Genomic DNA, 23204 nt, shown 5'->3' with positions numbered 1-23204 from the left:
GTCAACATGTTTTTTGTTTAAGAGTAATTTCCTTTGAATTATACCCTTTTAAATAGGGCCTAACTCTGCAAAATAACCCAATAAATTGAACATTGAGTATTACACGAAATTGAAAATGAAAGTTACTCTTTAGGCTTCCAAATTTTTGAATTCTGCACCCAACTGAAAATACAAAATTACCCCTACGTGAGTTAACTCATGCTGCGTGAGTTAACTCACGCTAGTGTAAATCTCTACGTGAGTTAACTCGCGTTAGTTTTAATTTCTAAGTGAGTTAACTCACTTTAGTTTTAAACAATCAAAATACAAGTCTTACCAACCACACAGTGTATGTCCAAGTAAGTGAATGAAAGTGACTAAGAATGAGGGAGGGATAAAGGTTTTGGTCATTGGTGGTGCTTTACTGTTGCCCTCTGTTATACGTGTAATATTTATTGCTATCGAATTTATACAATTGAAGGTCAATTGGAGAGCTCAAATTCTGTTTGTTTAAAACGAATGGGCCATGTTAATTGAAGGAGATGAAATAAGAATTGTATTTGAGAGCTTACAAACATGTTGGTAGTTTTGTAGGGCATGCACCTCTGTGAATTTTAAATTAATGAACGGAACATAAGTTGCTGTTGAATCCATGTGAATGAAGAAACTTTTGTCTCTGATCTTCTACCTCCCAAAAATGACTAGCATCCTGAAAATGCTATTTTATGTCAGAATAAGAAGAGAATAATTACATCCATTTTAGGATTAAATAGTTTTTTAGGTTATTTTTGCTTTTATACCTCAGAGACAACATTTGATGACCTTTGCCCTTGTAGAAAAATTGAAGCTGAAGTATCCAAAAGGTAGTCATTAGCAGCTTGAAGATGTTGGTTGGAGTCATGCATGGTTGTTGTATCAGCAAAAGGGGTGCCTTGGAGTCATTGTTTAAAACCAACGTGAGTTAACTCACGTAGAAATTAAAACTAGCGTGATTTAACTCACGTAGAGATTTATGTTAGTGTGGGTTAACTCACGCAGAATTAACACTAGTGAATTAACTCATGTAGGGGTATTTTAGTCTTTTCAGTTGGTAGCGAGCAAAAATTGTTGGATGAAGAGCAGAATTAAAAAAAAAAATCAATCCATCCTGAAACTATCCATTTACCATAAGTGATTCTTTCGATCTAAAAAGTGCCGAGTAACACTTAACTACTGTTGGAGAAGTGTTGGTCAATCAACGCCAGTTGCAATAATGAGAAATTTTGAAAGTGAGAAAAGTAATTGTCAATTGAAATAAGCCAAAAGCCAAAAGTAACATTTTTAACGAAAAAAAAAAGCCAAAAGTAACATTTTCCTCATTAAATTATATTCTAAGTTTTTATTGTAACATTTTCCTCTTTATATCCCCCTCTTCTTAACATTTTTTACTTAAATAGAGAAGAAAGTATTCATGAACTAAAGTGTAAGTTTTTTTTTTTTTTTTTTTTAAAGGCGAACTAAAGTGTAAGTGACATTTGATTAAAAAGAAAGTGTAAGTCAGCTAAGTAACAAATATTGGAATAGTCATTTGCCTAAAAAAAAAATATTGGAATAGTCACTTGTAAGTTATCAAACTATCAGTTAAGATTTGTGTAAAAGAATTTGAGTTTAAATTCTTATTAAAATAATCATCAACAAAACTTTATCATAGCTGAACTCCAAATAACCAAAGTCTACTTCCATTAAAAATCAAAGGATTGAGACATACTATTTATATATTTTTAAATAGCCAAAGAGAGACTTACAAAATTAATGTATGAAGGGGACTCGTTAATTCATTGGATAAAGCTATGGTAAAACGTGTTTTGTGGCTACATGTAGCTCTAAATATAGTCTATTTCTACGATTAGAGCACCTCGACATTGTGCTAAGGGTTGCACTTGGACTGTGGTCCCTTTACCATTTTACTACATTTATTATATAGTCTTTTAGCTTTTGGTTTATATAAATAGGGGAATTGGATCCACCACTCACTTTCACTTTTTCTTGCTCTTCTTTGTAGCTTAGGATTCGGGGCATTGTGCATTAAGTATCAACCTCAATGTGGGCATCAATAAATCTGACTTATGAAAAAGCTAGGTATTTCAAAAGAATGTCATCTATACCTCTCAACGCCCTCCCCTCGATGCCATTAATAATTAACAAATTGTTTGTTTTCCCCAACAGTCAAAAACTTAAATTTTTTTTTTTTAAGTTTTTGTAAAATATTTTTTGTCATGTAATCCATATAAATATATCACTTTTTGATTTTTGGATTGGTTGTTTTAATTTTTGTAAAATTTGCTCTTATTAAAATTTATCCCTATAGTAGGTATATAATATTTGGTTTTTTGGTACAAGTAAAATATTTGATTTTAGGTCGTCAAAATAAAAACTTAAAATTAATATTATAGGGTCAGTTTGAATATGAAGGACAAAAAAGGCGTATTTATAAGGTTTAAAAACAAAAAAGATTTCAAAGGACTAAAAATAAAAAATAGTATTTTGCAATGACATCATATTTAAATCTATAACTTTCCAACAATATTATATTGGTCCTATAAAATAAGTAATATAATCTCCTTGAACTTAAATCAATTGGTAGTTAGTAGAGATATTGCATATTATATGCAGAGGTCGGATTCGAACCCCTAACACCACACTTTAATACATTTAAAACATGTCAGTTCTGACCCATTTCACTCTAAATTGATCTTCTTTTTGTTGGACAACTAAAACCATAGGATACTCCCTCCGTCTCACAATTATTGTCTCTTTAGCATGTTTTTTTTTCTCAAAATAATTGTCACTTTACAATACCAATGCAACATTTATTATTATTTTTTCCAATATTATACCTTTATTTATTGAATTTCATCCAACTTAATTACTCCACTAACTACAATTAATAAGAGTGTTCTAGTAAATGCAATTAATTTTACCATTGAAATTAACATAATTAATCATTTCCTTAATAATCGTGCACAAACCTTAAACGCTTAATATTGTAAGACGGAGGGAGTAAAAATTAGAAAGAGACCATTGTGTACATCGACACCCTAACTAAATTCTTGAAAATATGCTTATTCCATTGGAATTTGATTTGCCCCTTATGAATTTACTCAAGGTAAGAAAGGGGCAGAACTAATAATAATCATTAAAAGGAATTTACTAATACTCCGTTCCGAAATATAAGCAAAAAATACTCATTTTCTTTGTCTTAAAATATAAGCAAAAAAGACAAACTTTTATTATATTTAATCTTGTTTTTTAAAAAAATCATCTTTTTCAATAAAAACTTTTGTTTATTCTCATGAAATTAAATACAAATTACATTTAATTTTCTCTCTCTTCCATTTTTTCCATAACCAATAGCCAATGAAAATTGTTTTTACATCTTTCCATGAAACTTATTCTAAAGAAAACACAAAAAACTATGCTACAAATTCTTATGTTTTAGTTTTCTTAATAAATATGATTTTTGTTTTTTTATTTATAATTTAGGATGGATGGAGTACTGTACTACTATTTAATTCTAGGAAAGTGAATGCTACTACTAGCATTGACATATTGACAAATAAAAACAAAATCAGAACTCCTCATGTGTAAGACCTTAACATGGACGGATAACCAAAACATTTGTCTAATCTAATCTTTATAAATTTGGAAAGGTTTTAACTTTATATCCCGATTCACATCCTTTTTCTTCTCTACCAAAGAAACCAGATATAGTTTTATTTACAAACTTTAGCAACTAGATTATGCTCTACATAGATATCATAGAGGGTGGTGGGGACATTAAATAAAAGAAACTTTAACTTATGAACATGTATGTACCAAACAAATTTATACAAGACAGGACACTGTAAGAGTGGGACATGTATTATGAGTACTAGTACTAATTGTTAGGGGTAAATTTGGAATTACAATGGTTAATTTAATAAATGGATTTTGAATAGATGTATCAAATCAAAATATTTTTTTAGGTGGTATCCAAAGTTCGAATCCCACACTCTGCATATATTATTCAATATTCTTATCAACGGAAGTAAATTCACGAGGACAATCAAATTAAAATATAATAATAGGGTACCATTAATGTAAAAGTGGAAGATGATATAATAAGAGTCGTCCCAAACAAGGCACAAGGATGAAATTGCCCGTGCTTTGGCGTAGTCAGATTCATGATAATGTCATGGGTTCAGCCTGAGAGTCAATGGAAAATATTAAACTATTTTTTGACTCTTTCTGTTCAATATGTCATATTATAACAACAGGCCCCCACTAACTCATGTTGCCCTAAAATTCTTAATATCACCAATGTGACCTAACCATATGGAACTCTTTCAAACAAAACCCACCCTCTTTGTAGGCGCGTTTAATATGATGTAGTTTTCTTGGTTTAAAGCTTAAGATTAACCTTAGTTGGAACAAAGAACAAACTCATCCCTAAAGCACATACATAGCTCGTACCATTTAGATGGATGCCATGGCATCCCTTGGGTTTTCAATATATATCATATTAAATATGTTATTTTAGTAAGTTTTCAGTTGTCGCAACGGTAAGCTAGTCTCCTCGCGAGTTTGACACTCACGCCATCTTTTTTTTACATTTTTTATTCTAAAAAACTGCTAACAGGGATTCGAACCTGCACCCACTTGGTACTTTCAAACAATTTAAACCACTGCGGCAAGTGATTATTTTTATATACTTTTTGAAACTGATTTACATATATATTTTATGGTGGTTTAACACCTCCAATAAATTTACTCAAGATCCGCCAGTGATTATAGAGTACTATGGCACAATGAATAAACCTCATATATATATAACTTAATATAGTGCAATTACATTATGTTAGATTCTCCATCTAAAGATACGACAATATTTACTATAATAAACAAAAGAGTTCAAGCTGATAAAAGATTGAATTAGATTTATTTCACACGTGAGACTTAGACCATCTCTAATGGAAGGGTCTTTAACATTTAAGATCCAATATCTGTTAGGTGCTTCTATTTGAGAGAAACTTTTTTAAGGTCTTATAAGATCTAAGGTCTCATTAAGACTCTCAATCTTAAACGGGACTCACACTAATATTAAAAAATTAAAATATAATGATATAAAGTTATTGATAGTTGATTAGTGAGTCCCATTTAAAAAAATTGTGTGAGTTGCTAGGCTAGAGGGATTGAGTACTTATTAGATATTACTATTAAAAAATTATAAATAAGTGACGTGTACGCGTGAGACTCATTTAAGTATTCAAAAATGAATATCTCTATTGTAGATTCTCTTATGATGTGTTTAGTTTGGCGTTGAAGCAAGCTTTCTCATGTTTGGAACCCAATTTTGCCGTGACCTTATGAAGCTCAAATTTCTAACTTCACCTCAAACTCACCTTTTTTACTTTCCCACCGCTAGAACAAACATATACACTCGAAATCTCTAAAATTACAAAGCCAATAATCGAAGCTGACTGATTTTCTTACAAACTACATAAAACATTTTCCAAAGGGTTGTTCCCTTTCTCCTTATGAATCACATATTGATGGAGTTAATTTTTATATTATATGAAATGAAACTCGTCTATCAATAACCATCAACAAATAGAATGTTAATGTAGAGTCTTGACAAGTTAAAAAAATAAGATTGCAACGTTTCCGGTCTAAGAACAAGTTATTACGTGTTATCTCGTTGCTCTCATATATCATGAAAAAATTATGCAATATAAAGGACTTTTTTTTTAAATAGTAGTAGCGTGTAAAGAAAGGTAAAATGCATAAAGTCCATGAGAAGTAAATGCGCTGAAAATTAAAGTGCAGGTAATGTAAATGTTTAAGAAACTAGTTTGGACACCGGTGCCAAGCACGGGCTAGATTGTCGACTATTTACTTTTATTATATAAATAATAATTAAATGGAAAATTCATTGTTTTTATACATAATATATTAATAACACATATTGTTATTGTGTTATTAATTAAACATTGTATATTAATATCTCTCCATTAAGTGTCAGACTCTTCGTGTCTGTGATCCACCACCTAGAACACTCCCGCTCCCCTACAACGTTGAACCAGGATATCATACTATAATTGGACTTTTTGGAGGAGCAACACTAATGTGGATCGACACTTCGGAGAAAGGGCAACCACACAGTGAAAATGAGACTACAATTTCATCAAAAATTTATGGCTTAAGTATGATTTTTTCACACGTTTGATGTTCAACTTGCACTCTTTCATCTAATGTTGAATTTTAACTGACTTTTATTACATCATAATATCACCTCCCTTAAGTTTGACGGAATTCTAACCCGTGCTTGACACGGGTGTCCATGCTAGTTTACATACCAAGTCATCAGGCTTAACTCCACCTCACATGCACTTGATTGCTCCTTTCCATTTTTATGATTAAATAACATCTTTGGTCTGTTAAGTTATTTTTAGGTTTTGTTTAGGTCCAATAAGTTAGTTTCGATTCATTTTGATCACTTTAGTTAGAAATTTTATACAATTTTGTCCATAAAATTTTTTCCTTTAATTTTGGTCTTAAAGTTATGAACATATAACACTTTAGCCCATTAAGTTACAATTACTAAGACATTTTGGTTCTAGACCGGAAGGACTTAAGTGTCTAAATTTTGTAACTTAAAGAATTAAAGTGTCTGATATTTATTTAAGTGACCAAAATAAAAAGGAAAAAACATAGAATTAAATTGTCTAACATTTATAATTTAAAGAAGTGACAATCACATCTCAAACTAACATATACATAGGAGAGATCCCAAGTTTGAACTCGATAACAGCACAAAATATCAAACAAATAGATTTGACTTTATCAGTTATGCTAGATTTTGCAAAAAGTTAATCAATTATTAAAAAAAAAAGGTTATATTATTGATAAGGAATGATGAAGTGGTAAAAAGTTTGATTTTTTTTTTTCTGACCCTCTTGTCAAAAAAAAATTCATGTCTGACCCCTATGAATATTATTCACCAAATGATCCACTTTCTTTTTTTGTCCTTTTGTCTATTTCCGCCTTTCGAAACGGCGGGAATGAGCCGCTCTCTGACACATGTCAAATCCTGACTGACCATGCAGGTTTGACTGTTTTTTTTTTTCCATTACCGCCATTTGAAATGGCGGGACTGAATTTTTTTTTCTTTTTTGTTTTTTTAAAACACAAATAATAATGATAAATAAAAACATAGTAATGATAATGATGATATATTTAATTTAAAAACACTAATTATTTTATTCATAAGAAATAAAAACAAAAACAAAAACTACTTTCTCCGCAGAAACCATTTATGCCAATGTAAACTATGACCTCCCGTAGCACATAATTTATCTTTTTTATTTTGTACGGGTCGTTGGTTTTGCTCTTCCTCTTCCTCGTGCTCTTCCTGTTCCACATCCTCGTCAGGAATTTCAACATCATAATTAGTTTCCATAATGACTTCATTTTGCACTTGTGAAGCTGAGTTGGTCCAGATTTCATTAACGAGATCATCGTCATAAACCCTGCTGCCAAACTTTCTATGGTATTAGTTTGTGAATTTGGTCATTGAGGTGCGTAGCTTGTTTGGGGATAGTTTACAATGTGTGGAGGGGTTGGTAGGTTGAACGAGGAGTATTGTGATTGGTCTGGGTAACTGGTTTGTATGGTGTACTGAGTTGGATTGAAGTCATCAAATGAATAGTTTGATGTTCGGGAGCTTTCTCCATGATGACTTTGTTGAGAATAACTTGGATATGGGATTTGGGTGTTATGTAATATATGGGATTTCAAGGTGGACCTACGAGCGGGGTGATGTGATTGTGGGAAATTTCAAGCTTTACATCTGCCTTGTTTCCATGTCATAGCCGCGTGTTCTTCGTTTCGCCATGACTACACAACCCTTATTCCAGCTGTGTTCAAAAACGAGATTATTTACTCCATCTACAACACAACCTTCAAAGTAGTCCAGGACAAGAGTTATTGGCTCCCATACGACGGTCCCGTGCTTTGCCATAATCCAAACATGCGAAGACTAAAGAAAGGTCGACCCAATAGTACTCGCATAAGGACTGAAATGGACGAGGTGGTCATAGAGAGGACTCCGACACCGAGACAGTGTGTGTTGTGTCGGCATACCGGTCATATTATGAGAAATTGTCCGAGTATAAAAAATCGGTAGTTAATAACGTTATGTATTATGTGTTTAAATAAATTACTATGTTTTTATTTATCATTATTATTTGTGCTTTAAATAAACAAATGTTGCCTAAAAAAACAAAAAACGAAAAAAATAAATTAAAATTCAGTCCCGCCATTTCAAATGGCGGTAATGGGAAAAAAATAAAAGTCAAACCTGCATGGGCAGTCAGGATTTGACATGTGTCAGAGAGCGGCTCATTCCCGCCGTTTCAAATGGCGGGAATGGGGAAAAGGACAAAAAAAGAAAGTGGGTCATTTTGGTGAATAATATTCATAGGGGTCAGAAATGATTTTTTTTTTTGACAAGAGGATCAGAAAAAAAAAATTCAAAAAGTTTAAGCAGATGATAAAATTGAAAAAACAAATGTTGCGGTAAAACTTAATATATTTTGTCCTCGAGAGCTTAGCTCAGTTGGTAGAGACATTAATGCATAATATATGCTAGGTCCGAAGTTCAAACTCCGCCCGTCATAAACAAAACTTAATATCTTTCTCTGTAAACAAAGATTAAATTACAAATAAAATTGTTTATACAAAATGGTAAAATCGAAAAGAGAAAACACTTAAAAAAAAAAATATTTCCGTTATACATAGTAATTAAATTACAAATAAATTTTATATACAAAATGGTAAAATCGAAAAGAGAAAAACACATAAAAAAATATATATTTCCATTATACATAGTAATTTTTTGTGGTGGTCGGGGTTTGAACTTCAAACCTTGCATATATTGTGCATTATTTCTATCAACTGAGTTGAGCTCATGAGGACCGTTATACATAATATAAATACACGCATTGTTATTTTTTTCTTGTGATTAACATAATAATTTGTTATGCATGTAAAGAGATGATTTGTTCAAAAAAAAAAGATGATTTTTTTTTTTTACAATTTTTTTTGTCAAGTAGCCTAGCGGCTAGAGAAAATCACCTTAAAAGTGAATAAATTGGGGAGTCCGGGGTTCGAATACCGATCCCTGCATATAATATGCATTATCCTTTACCTAGCGAGTTAAGCTCATGGGTAGGCATGACAATGGGGCGGGGTGGGGACGTGTTTTATCTTTCTTGTCCCCATACCTTACTTCCATATAATTATTCGTTACCTTATCCATACTCAACGGAGATATATATATATATATATAATAAAAGTATTTTTTAGCCCCAAGTGCAATGTTGTAATGCATTATCCAGTAAAGAGATGTTGGCGATTGATGACTATGGTGAAAGAGAAGAAAGAGGCCGAGAGTGTGAGATATGGAAGGAGAAAAAAGAGAACTGCGATAAGTGATCATCACCTGAAAGACTGAGACTCCGGCTCTGTGGGTGAAATGATTTAGAGTTTGAGTTTCTTTTTATATAAAAGGGTAATAAATTGATTTCCTACATTCTTTGATGAGTTTGGGTATGAGTTTGGGGTAGGTACCTATATCCCCGTTACCCGTCCCGTACTTATGTTTTAAAATTAGAGAAAACCCAAACCCATATCCAAATCCAATCAAAACGGAGAAAAGTCCCGGGACTTTTACAATTATTATTTAAAGAGATGACTTAGAAATTAAGAAATTCTATTCATTGCATTCAAACTATATTTCTTATGTATTGAATGTTATATATTTTAAAAATGATATTTAAAATATATTGTTTGAATAGATGGTCAAAGTAATGAATAGTATACACAAAAAAAAAAAGTTAGTAATAGTATGAATATGGTCTCCTTCAAAAAGTATGAATAGTACAGTTATTATATTTTGGCAATACTATACACATGATAAAGATACAACTATATACAGACTGCCAACTTTCATTAATATATACATAAACTAGCCATTGACCACTAATTATAACTCCTAGTCCAACTATGACTTTTCTAATAAAAATATATAAAACAAGTAAAAAGGATAAATTAAATATAGAAAAATATCATTACATGCAATAAAATATTCTAAACTTTTCATGTCTTTAATTCGAATAAACCAAATCTATTTTATTTCTTTTCACACATTTAACAAATATGACCAAATTTATTATTTTTCAAATTTCTCGTGAATCAATACAAAGAAGTAATAATTTCATATTACATTCAGTCAATAGAAACAACTTTTTTTAAAAAAGAAATTCAATACATGAATAATTCCAAATACGTATATGAAATATTTTACTAACAAAATAGAAGATTTAATATAAAAAGTAAACAAAACTGACATTTACAATGACACTATTACCCTCCCTTGGTCTTATGATCATTAAACAAATATGACCAAATTTATTATTTTCAAATTTCACATAGATCAATATAAAAAGTAATAATTTCATACTTCATTCAGTCAAACAGAAACAACTTAATTTAGTACTACATGACTAATTCCAAATAAACATATGAAATATTTTACTAACAAAAATGAAGAATTAAATATAAAATGTAAACAAAAATGACATTAACAATGACACTATTACCCTCCCTTGGTCTTATAATGCATTAAACAAATATGACAAAATTTATTATTTTCAAATATCACACATGAATCAATACAAGAAGTAATAATTTTATTCTACATTCAGTCAACAGAAACAACTTTTTTTAAAAAAGAAATTCAATACATGAATAATTCCAAATACGTGTATAAAATAATTAACTAACAAAAATAAAGATTTAAATATAAAAAGTAAACAAAAATAACATTTACAATGACACTATTACCCTCCCCTTACAATTTATATATATGTATCTATCTATAGCTCACTCACTACAAAGCGCGTAGTTAGATGAATTAGTTTTTCAAGTCTCAACAGAGGGTCCTACAAATACATTTCTTACCAAACCAAACCAAACCAAACTTACAAAGGGTACCCTTCAACATAGTTTCATTCTACCCTCTCTCTCTCTCTCTCTCTCTCTCTCTCTCCAACAATGGAGTCAAACAAGAATAACATGAAATCACCAAGAAACAACACTTCTCTTCCTTCACCACGCTATAGCCACAGTTCATGTAGCAGTAGCAACAGTAACAACAACAATCATCATCATAACCCACCTTCACCATACCCACCAAAACCAGTCACCAGATCCGAACCGGGTAACCCATACCCGACAACATTTGTTCAAGCTGACCCATCTTCATTCAAACAAGTTGTTCAAATGTTAACTGGATCCACTGAAACAACAACAAAACAAACATCATCAACTTCCTCAAACAACAACCTGCGAAACCATATTCCACCAAAAAAATCTGGTTTCAAACTCTATGAAAGAAGAAACTCTTTGAAAAATCTTCACCTAAACCCATTACTTCCTGTTTTCTCTTCAAATTCAAACAACCCTTCAAGCTTTTCACCTAGAAAACCTGAAATTCTGTCTCCTAGTATCCTAGATTTTCCTGCGCTTGTTCTTAGCCCTGTTACACCTCTTATACCGGACCCTTTTAACAGAACCACCGTCTCTGGTCACCGATGTGGAAATGGAAGTCCTAAACCAGTTTTGAACATTGAAGCTGAAGAAAAAGCTATAAAAGAAAAGAAGTTTTTCTTACACCCTTCACCTTCAACTACTCCAAGAGACTCTGAACAACCTCGTTTGCTTCCTCTGTTTCCAACTACTTCTCCAAGAGCTCGTTTGGGTCCTTCTTCTTCTTCAACAAGTACTTGAATTGAGTTCAATTGAATTTTTCTTATTTGTTTTTTTTTTTTTTTTAGATTTTGTTTTAGATTTTTATTTAAATTAATGGCATTGATGAGGTTGAGAGAGAGAGATAAATTTGTAATACAGAATCGAAGAATCTTTGCTTCAATTGTATGTAGAAGAATTATGCCTTTTTTTTCTTCATCAATTTTCTTTACCTCTTTTAATTTTTGTTTTTTATTCTATTCTCTGGTTTTTTCTCTGTTGGGTAACTGAAAGGTTATATATAATTAAGAGAGATTTAAACAGAAATTTTGACTCTTTAATCTTTCTCTAAATAGTGCACTATTTAAGTATTGAAATTGAGAAAAGACCGAGTCCAAATTGAAAATTTGGTCAAACTAAAAAATGTTCAATTTGAAAATGTGAATGGTAGTAGTAATTTTTTTTTTAACTTAGCTACATTTTCAATTGAACCGTTGAGCAAACATTAATATAAACATGGAGCATTACATGTGGCCACATTTGTTTCTTGATAGAGGCATGTTTGAATTTTGTTGATCCAATTCAATTTAGTTGATTCAACTAGAAACCATTAATAATGAATAATGACACCAATAAGAAAAAAGTGGGTTGATTCAGTTAACGTCAATGGGAAAAGAAAGTAAGCATTGGACTAAATAGCTAGCTGTCAAAGAGTAGAAGAATGGGTAAGGAATCTTGACCCTTTTTGTTGTCTTTCCAAATGAGGGGAAGGTGCCAACATGAAATGCAGTGAGTACAGGCATTCTATGTGATTGCGTAGAAAACATCCACTACTTTTCATATTACTAGCAACTCACTTCATGACTCTCTTCCCATCTTAACATGTTCAATTTAAGGTAAAGTAGATCCATAACTCCGGTTTTCTACGTAGTGAATATGAAATAATAATTAAAATTACCCCATTTGTGTAGTAGGACTAATACCAACATGATGTGAGTGTGACCATTTAAGCAGTTCAAAAATCGAACATGAGATTTTGAAGAAGAACATACTCTTAAGTCTCAGGTTTCAAGTCAATATTATCAGATCAATTCAAGTGAGTTTAAATATTTTTCAAATACTAGTATGATGGACCACTTAGGAAGGTGATCCATAGTAGAATTTATTTTAGCATGTTAATTTTATTTTTTTTTGATGATGTAGCAGCATGTTCATTTTTAACTTTCAATAAACCTTCAAATTGAAGCAATGTTAAGGAGTAAGTCAAAGTACTACTCCCCCTATTTTGTTAGTAATCTGTAGGTTAGACTAGAGTAATAAATTCCATTCCATTCACTCTTGGTGTGAACTGTGAACAGAAAATAAGTACGATGTGTGTGTGTGTGAGCCGTTATAGTCTACTCTTTTATTTTTGTAGGGACCTCAATTTTATTTTGAATGGAAAAAAAAAAAAACTTTTAAGAGACATGAAAAAAACAATGATGCAAAGATGGTTCGTCTTTCTCCGATTAAGTATTTTAATTACCCTTTTTGACTCGAAGTAGACCACAAGTGTCGTGAATGGGGACATGAGAAAGTGAAGGAAGGAAGGGAAGTGGGACTTGTGATGATGAGAGGAAAGAAAAAGATGGGGATGTAGTGATGAAAATGGAGAAAGCCTCCAAACATTGTTTTGAGATTATCTATATGCGTTGTTATTTTGTTTGTTTGTGTCTAGTTATTGTGTTATGTTTACAAATATGTGATAAATAGTACCATCTTTGAGGACTTATGTTTTTTTTGTAATTGAGGACTTTGTAAAGTTTGATTGATTATGTCGTCAGAAACTTATCTCAGTTAATAAAGATAATATATAAAATATATGTAAGGACTGATGTTCAAACTCCAACACATAAAAGCTTTATTATTTTTTGACAAAATTTCAAGCCTTATTAGTATTGATTTATAATGACCTCTTTGAATGTTATTTTTTTTTTGGGGGACCTCTTTGAATGCTCTTTTTTAGATAATATAAACCGTTCTGTATATCTTATTTTACGATGAAGAAAATTCAAGCTTGGCATCTTTGACTATATAACCTAATTAAACCTTTTAATTCATTGGAAATGGAGACACAAAATGCATATATTGGCCAATAGAATTGTTTGTGGTATGTCTGTGAACTTATCTTAGTTGATAAAAATATTGTATAACATATATATGAGTCGAGGTTTGAATGTTGCACAGTATATTTATTCATTTTAAAATGATTACATTTTAATCACTAAATTGCTTGATAAAAAAAAATAATCGTTTATGGTTTTATGAATCGATTTTTGGGTACAAATTATTTAATTCAAATTACTAACTAAATGTTGCTTGCTAAAGTGATAGTAAGTTCCCATGAACTTAATTCAGTTGGTAAAAACAATGGATAATATATGAACGGAGTTGAGTTCCAACTCAAACATACCACACATTTAAAAATATATGAGCTCTAAGCATTAAACTACTTTAAAAAAGAAAAGATATCATGTATCATGTGTTAATCAGAGTTTGACCATAAGAGAAATTATTTAATAAAATATAATTATTTTTTTCTTGAAGTACATTAAAATATGTGATCTTAAACAAAGTGACAGGTACACTGTGATGTCTTAGTGGTCAATATATTAGTTTAAAGGTATATTCATGTTGACCAAAATGTAATTAATTATAGCAGTACTTTGAGACCGTGTGAAGACAAGAACATGGACACATAGTTGGCACCATTGTTTGGAGGTGTAAGGTAGAATGCAATTTTAGATTGGATTCATTCATGGTGATGACGATCACTTTAAAAACTAGTAGCCCACTTGGTGGTGAGTCTTTATCTGCCGCCAAAGCAGAAATTTTTCCACTTTTCAGAAATACAACATGGACGAACAATAAGGAAAGGGACAAAACAAAACTTCATGTGCTATTAATGTAAGGATTGAACTCTTTTTTCTTTAATCGAATGGTGAAGCTGTTAAAGTATAAGAAGAAATGACTTGACTTACCTTTGCAATAATAGTTAGAAATTGTGGTGGTTGATTAATGTTTATTTTTATTTTTATGCATACCTACATAAATATTAAGTATAAATCACTAAAAAAAGAAAATATCACCAACCCATCTTGTATCGTCACTTTGCAACTGTTTTTCTTCTTCTCTAAACAAAATTAACAGATCGCTAAAAAGGATTCACTCTTATGTGCATTTTGACTTGTGTGGTTATTAAACCTTATTGCTAACAAATGTTTATTTTTATTTTTATGCATACCTACATAAATATTAAGTATAAATCACTAAAAAAAGAAAATATCACCAACCCATCTTGTGTCGTCACTTTGCAACTGTTTTTCTTTTTCTCTAAACAAAATTAACAGATCGCTAAAAAGAATTCACTCTTATGTGCATTTTGACTTGTGTGGTTATTAAACCTTATTGCTCCATGATGTTATATGAGTGCTTCATGTTGTAAAACTTGTGTTAGTCGATTTAAGACCACCATTAAAAGTACCATGTATAGGCTGCATCATAAGTAATGGTTATGTAAATTGGAAGCAAATAAAGAAAACAAAAAAAGAAAAAACAGTTTTCCACCACATGAGAGAGAAATGCTGCACGATATTTCCATTTTTTTTAACATAAATAAATAAAAAATGAGGTGTTAAGTTATTAGTGGTTGTTTGTAAAATCTTATGTGTTAGGTGTGTTTGCATGCAATAATTTCTCAAGTTTATAAACCTTTATCAAAATAAAATATACAAATTTCAACATTTATCAAACATCCAATCAAATTTTTTTTTTTTTATCAGGATTCAGGACTTTCTCCGTAATAAATATAAAAAAAATGCGGATTCTTTTTCAAAAAAGTATATCTATTCAGTTTTTTTATCAATGAAAAAACAAGAATAAATTAAAGCAAACGAAAAATTACAAACGAGGGATCTTAGTTTTCGAAGTATAAGCTATATAATAACTCGAGAGGGAATCCCTCAAAAATTAAAAGAATAAAAAAAACATATCTCGAGAGGGAAGAATGATAAGTAGGGATAATCGTGAGTTCGAGCAAGTCTTGCATATGCACAAACCCAAATAAAGTATATTTGAGCACACACGTTATTGATAAAATTTAAAAGAGAAATAAGTATTTTTCTTTTAAATTTTACCATTCATGTGTCTAAATACTTTTGATTTTGGATTGTGCCCAACCAAGTATTTCTCTCGTGAGTTCATGAGAAGTGAAACTCCCAATTTAGCTAATCAATCAACATAAAACTAGGGTTTTATAAAACTGGAAACTGGTTTAATTTAGCTAATTAATCAATCAAATGTACTTGCAGAAAGTACGATTTTGTAAAACTAGGGTTTAGTCTGTTTAGGTCATGCCTTAAGAATGCTCTCAAGGAGGGTATTTATAGTTGTAACTGGGCCCATTTATCCGCTAACTTAGACCGTTAATTTAGACCGAAAGTCAGCTTGTCTGAGGTAAGCATTTAACGCGTCTAGCAGCTTCTAAAAGGGGTTAAAGGTGGTGCCCACGTGTAGGCTCGCCTAAGGGCTTTTGAACCCTTATGAAGGGTGCTTTAGCCCTAATGGAGGGTGTTGTGCCCTTATCCGGGTTTTTCAAATCTTATAGGTGGAATTATAAAGAGCGTAGATTTGGCTAAGTATAAACCAAAGAGGGTGACCACTGTAAGAAAATACTTCTGTGTTTCTTTTTTTAAAATAAACCAGTTTCCAATTTGAAATGGGTAGCACTTGGGTGATATTGGGGTGTCAATGTCATGTGATATTAGTCAACCACAATGTTACAAGTAACTTTTCTCTCTCTCTCTCTCACAAGGTTTTTTTGTTTTTTTGTACACTTGTGATATTGTGGTTGGTCAATGTCACATGTCATTGAAACCCAAATGTCACCTAGGTAGCATGAGAAATAGAGTACAAAATATTGTATAGTTGCATGCATCTTGAACCATCAATGAAGACCACCTTCATTTGAATCATTATGAAAATTAAATATGAGTTTATGCCAAACCCGCATGGCCTTAGGGCAATCACGCAACATATGTAAAATAGTTTATGATAACAAGAAGTACTACATCTATAACAAGAAGCATCCAAAGACATATGTTGAATGCAACGAAATTGATAGATAGACAACCTCACATGCATAACAATCCATGTAAAATGACATATATTATCATTAAGCTTAAGTTTTCATATTCAAGACCAACTCATAACGACCTTTAGATTAGGTCCCGATATAGTGGTTAACCAGTAATATGTTGATTTAGTGGTATAAGTACTTGAAATAGATGACTCCTACACAAAGATGTCATCAAAGTCATCACTAATAAAAATCTCCATCTTAATATCTTAAAGAAGAGGCGTGAATATGATATCAAAATTTCAGACCCAATTGTAACAAACCTCATTGATACGAAGGTTAGGGTGTTCTGTTCCACAAGAGAAACTTGCTCACAATGCCGGTCATGAGGAAGCTATTTATCTTATCAAATAGAGGTAGAGTTGGCGTTGGTATTCCAAACAATGAGGAAGAGGAACTAATTTATAGCAATTGGAATACTAACGCCAACTATACCACTATGCCGGTCATGAGGAAGAGGAACTTGCTCATAGTGGTAGAGTTGGCGTTGATATTCCAATCGACCAAGGTTCAACTTCCGAAGACTCTTTTAATTAATTGTTTTCAGCATGATATGACCTCAATTTGGGCTTAATTTATGATGGATTTGAGGTCCATATGTCATCATCGATACAACACGGATCTCACTCACGTGAATCTATTTTTACGACCCCCACTTGCATAGTTTTATGTCCTATTTCCATTTCCCATCAAATCAAATTTGGCATTTTGGGCGAAGTTTTTGGTTTCCTCTTGTTGCAACTTGGGTTATCAGAACAAACAATGATTTTGATCGAGATGAACGTGTGTTAAAAGCCACCTTAAGCAAGTACATGATGGAATCTTTGCAACTGATATACTGCTAGTGCTAGCAGTATAGTATATTGTTCCCCATTTTCAAACACAAATTTATTACTACATTAATTCAAGTTGGATGTGCAACAAAAATTTAAGGTATTACTACATTATTTTTTTATAATTGATTCTCTAAATTAATCGATAATTTTTAATTCACTAATGCTCCTTAGCACGAAAGCAAAACACAAGAAAGCGACGAAAAGCATTACCATCAATTTGTTTTTACATTTTTGTCCATCATTTAAAATGGAATTTACCAATTTACCCCTGTAGGAATATTGAAATTGCACTGCTCGTGTGTTTCGTAGTTTGCTCGCTTTGTACAGTATATCATTGCTCTTTTTAATTATGTCATTGAACTCCCCTAAAAAATTATGTGAACTAAATAGTTTTTAATCGGGCCCTTAAACTTTTAAATACAGTGATCAGATTACAAAGAAAGTTTTTCATGGACACATCTCAAATAAATATTATTTGGGCACACTCACATAAAACTAACAAAATTAAATAAAAAGTATTCAGTCACATCAATTGATATATTGTAATTTTTTTTTTTTTAATTTTTCTTGCTTTTGTGTGTGCCTAAATATTTTTATTTGGGTTTGTGCCCAACCAAGTGTCGCTCCTGATTACAAATCGTTTCAAATTTTAGATAATTGGTTAGAAATCACCACTAAAAATTTGTTATTTAGTGACCGATTAATTTCAGTCTTCATAGCAACCGATTTAGCTATCAAATTTTGTAACCCCCTACTGAATGAGTTTGTGACCGATTTAGAGATCAATGTAGAAAATATTTCTACCAACTGCTATTGTTGGTATCAGATTTAGTGAACGATCTGACATTTATGATATTTAAATTTGTCATTAAATGACAAATTTTTTACACTGAATTATTTAAATGTTCATTGACACAATTTTTTCCCTACCTTGTTGTAGTTTGAGTCTAAAGACGTTGGTGCTATAAGAGCAGAGAGATGTATACAAAGAAAGAATCGTGTTTATGTTGATTTTGCGTTCATTGAGCATTCTACAAGATACAACTTTGTTACCAACATATCTATTTTACTCATACATATGAAGATTGCTTTATTCATGATGATGGATTTTTTTTTTATGAAAAACATGGATGAGAGAATGTCGACGTCTCGTCTAAGATAGAGAAGATCCACAAAGAGATTAGCATTTACCTACCTTTAAATGCACTAGCACGACTCTACCTCAAAACCTCTTGATCCAAGACCTTTTATCACTTGACCAAACCTTTAAAGTTATGAATTTGAGACTTCTGTTTGTGAAAATTATGAGATACATTTTATATGAAGAAGTCTCAATATGAATGTTTATTCATGAGTCTTTATATCAAGTTAAATTGTAACTCAAAAACATATTTGAATCTTAAAATATAAGTTCAAATAGAGTCACGAAAAAAGTTCAAAAATTCGAAACCAGATCTTTCAAGCTCTCACATAGTTGCTTCTCGTTGAGACCATCAAGAATTCTAATAAATTTTATGTTTCAAATTAGAGCAATGCTATTTGCAACGAACTACAAATTTACGAACATATCACAAAATGGTTACCATCGTTGGATTTCGTTTGGCAGAAAACATAATAGTCGAATAAAAATAATAAAATCCTCTACAATTAACATTACAATGTGGTCATGAATCTTGATCCTTCATGAACATATATATTTCGTGATCCTGCACGAATCGATAACTAGTATCCGAACGTACATTGAACAAATAAACAGAAAAATAATAGAAGAATGCATAAATAAAACTTGGGAGATTCTCAATTTCATCTTCAATATAATATATAATATAACAAAAAGAAGGGAAATAATTATATTCAATTATTACAATATTACATACATAAACAAGAACAAACCACTTTGTTCCCTTAATTCATTAATATCCCACGAAATTAGAACAAATTATTTTCAACAGATAAAAGAAAATTACAATATGAAAACTGTAAGTTGTTCAATGGATGCCTAGGAAACTGTGGCAAGAAATATGTTATTCTTCAAGATCAGCCACAATATTATTATGAAATTTATTATTATATTATATAAATGTACCATGAAATATTTTTGTTCCTGATTTTGTTTGCACCATTTAATCAGAGTGTTCTGGCACAATGTGTGATGGCAGTGCAACCACGGCGGTAAGGGTTAGCCTGACCTCTAGCGTTGCAATCGTAGTAAGATTGTCCCTTTTGACCACATGGGATATTATTAGCCTTAAGGGCACCATAGCTAATGTATCTTCTTTTCCTGCCGGCCAATGTTCGACGATTTGATTCAGAATCCATCAACATTTCATTGTCATCTCCGATTAAATCACCCACGCGCACGGATGCAAAGGTAAAGTCATGAACCTTAGAAGCTTCAGCAGATACCATGGCAATGAGCATGGCTAGAAAGAAGAACATAATCCATGACTTGATGTTTAACATTTTAGATAATATGGGTAAGGTAATGAAACTTTTTTGTTTGTTTGAAATGTAGAGAGAATAGAGAATAGAGAATAGAGAATTGCCTTTGCCTCTACCCTTCTTGATAGAAGTGGGAAATAGGAGGATAAAATAGTATGCAAGTTAGAAATTAGGTTGTTGTGTTATTTGTGACTTAACGTGATTATGGGTGAATGTTGATACATTTCCCCATTTATTTCTCCTACGTTTTCTCTTCTAAGTTTGGTGAATGGATCCGTTGTTGTTGCTAAATATAGATATGTCCTGGACCTTTTCTAGGTCACTAGTTCAAATGCATGATGCATGTATTATCTATAAGTTGAAGCCCACATGTTTCTCTAACTGATAGGAAAAGGTAATACCACCAATACATAGCTAAATTTACAATGTAGGATACTAAATTTGTATGGGGACTCCAAAAGTCCTTCATATCCATTCATTATGTTCTACCAAAGGAAGTTTATTCGATCAAAAGTCCTTTATATCCATTCATCATGTTCAATTGATGTCCAGAATAGCTATGGAGTATTATTTTTTGAGGGGAACTATTATTGATTTATTGTTATTATCATTATTTATTTAAATTATGGTTATCATTTTCTCTCTTAAAACACATTAATATTCTAATTTCATGTTAATTCAACATTGACCAAATACCACGTGTAGTCATTTAAGTTAAATGTTTATAATAAGTTAGTCATTTAAGTTATTTTTGTTACAAATTACTCCTTTAAGTCAGAATATATCTGCACCAATATTCTATTTTCATTAAACTCAGTTAAAAATGTATATGAACGTTTAATGTTAAGTTGGTATGTCTAAATTCATCGCTCTCAAAATTAGGGTTCATAAATGTATTATTCAGTCTTGATTTGAAACAAAATTGATCGATTACTTGATTTATAATATTTATCTTCAAAAACAAAAGAAGAAAATGTGAGTGCGTAATCATGTTTGATGTCAAAAACACTTTTGAACTTACCACCTCAATGCTAAATTGTCCATAAACACTTTTTAACAAAGTTGACTGAAAAATGGTAACAATATAAATATTCTATAATTTAGGCTCTGTTTGGATAATCTAAAACTAACGGAGCGGAACGGAATGGAGTGGAATGGGACGGGACGGAATGGAACGGCATGGAATAAAAATTTCATTACATTGTTTGGATATTTCAAGACGGAATGGAACTAATTTCCCACTCCATTGTTTGGAAAGTGAACAGAACGGAACATGTTATAACTTTTTTATTCCAATTTTACCCTTTAGTTTAAAAATATTAATGTGTAATCAATATATGTTTATTTTGGCATCAAGTAACACCCTAATAAACAAGTACATAATAAATATGGGTAATTGAAAAAAAGATTCAGTATTGATTAGTTAGAATAAACAAGTCAATACATGTTCATAATAAGCATAAACGGCAAAAAAAAACGTATAATACTAATTAGTTAGAATTGAAGATAATTGTGCAGTGCATAATAATGATTCTTACATAATTTACAATTGTTGCATGGTAATTTGCCAGTCAATTTCTCTGCGGTAGTAAGTAAACATGTCGGAAACAAAATGAGGAAGTAGTATGAATGAAGTATGGGAAAGGCAAGAAGAAAGAAGGCAGTGAACAGAAGAAGAAGAAAAAAAACGACGAAAGGAGGAACATTAGTTGATGAAATAGAAAAGGCAGGGGCATAGTTGTCATTGTATTATTTATGTATTCCATTCCATTGGATACACCCCAAATTGGAGGAAATGAAAATTTGGCTTAATGGGTGGTATTGGATTGAATGAGTTACATCACACTCCATTCCATTCCATTCCTTTTTTGCAAAACCAAACAATGGAATATGGTTTTATCCCACTCCATTCCATTCCACCACTCTCCATCAATCCAAACATAACCTTAAAGAACCAACAATCTACAACAAAAAAAGAAACTTAAAAATTAACTTGGTATAAATGACCGAAGACGACATTTGATTTTCAATATTTACCAAATGTTTCTTTTTTCTTCTTCTATTATACATTTGTCTATTATATATAATTTTTTATAAAATGTTTTTTTTTGTTCTTCTATTTTACATTTGTCTATTATATTTACCTAATGTTTAAAGGACCAGACAACTGCCGTGCTCCGCTGTCGATCGTCGAAGATCCATTTTATATCGGCGGGATTACTATACGTCAACACTGACTGGTGTTAACCACCACCACTCCATTATTTTCATATTTTTAATTTTAAATATTATTTTTTAATCAAGATTTGGGGTCTAGGTGCCAACTTAAGGCAAAAGTTATGGTGCATAAGTTATTTCCTTATGCACCGTGCATAAACACATCACAACCATAAGATTTTTTTTATTTTGAACAAAAATGGTTTTGGCTCATTTTGGGGGTGTAGGAAGCAATTATGTTGGGATTTATGCACGGTGCATAAGGATTTCCTTATGGTGATTTGTGGGCTAACATGATTGGAGACCTTTTAATCTGATGATTTTTAGCCCCCTACCGTGTGGGTTGAGGACATAATAAATGCACACGGTTTTAGATCTCGACCGTTCATTTGAGATCAAATGGATAAGATTAAAAACTGTGTATTTTTAATAAAATGATACCGGCCACAAAATTTTGATTGGACGACTCACATAATTTGTTGTGACAATATAAAATCTGCTTCTTCTTAAAAAAACAACATAAAATCTACTTCATGAAATGGTAACGGGGCGGGGTGGGGCGGAGACGAGTTTTAACACACCCGCCCCCGTTTTATAGTACCCAACCCCGCCCCGCCCTCAGACCTGTCCCGCCCCCACCTACGAAAAGTCGAAAATTCAAATAATCTATATATACAAGACGAAAAACCTATTTAAACAAAAAAAAAAATTATCTACTCGTGAGCCGT

At 31.5% G+C, this 23204-nt stretch overlaps 2 protein-coding genes across 2 annotated transcripts; one reads left to right on the top strand and one right to left on the bottom strand.

Moving 5' to 3' along the window:
- Window positions 1-10965: 10965 nt before the first annotated feature.
- On the top strand, window positions 10966-12047 carry LOC25493144 (VQ motif-containing protein 4). The gene has a single exon (XM_013601564.3). It carries the CDS (start codon window positions 11113-11115, stop codon window positions 11845-11847), a length of 735 nt encoding a protein of 244 aa, XP_013457018.1. The 5' UTR covers window positions 10966-11112; the 3' UTR covers window positions 11848-12047.
- Window positions 12048-19686: 7639 nt separating this feature from the next.
- Window positions 19687-20340, bottom strand: LOC25493143 (protein RALF-like 4). Its single transcript, XM_013601563.3, has one exon. It carries the CDS (start codon window positions 20278-20280, stop codon window positions 19945-19947), a length of 336 nt encoding a protein of 111 aa, XP_013457017.1. The 5' UTR covers window positions 20281-20340; the 3' UTR covers window positions 19687-19944.
- Between the last annotated feature and the right edge of the window lie 2864 nt (window positions 20341-23204).

This window comes from Medicago truncatula, chromosome 4 (genome assembly GCF_003473485.1).
Source record: "Medicago truncatula cultivar Jemalong A17 chromosome 4, MtrunA17r5.0-ANR, whole genome shotgun sequence".
Taxonomy (NCBI): Eukaryota; Viridiplantae; Streptophyta; class Magnoliopsida; order Fabales; family Fabaceae; genus Medicago; species Medicago truncatula.
The sequence above is the reverse complement of the archived record's forward strand: the minus strand, read 5'-3'. Positions and strand labels throughout refer to the sequence as shown.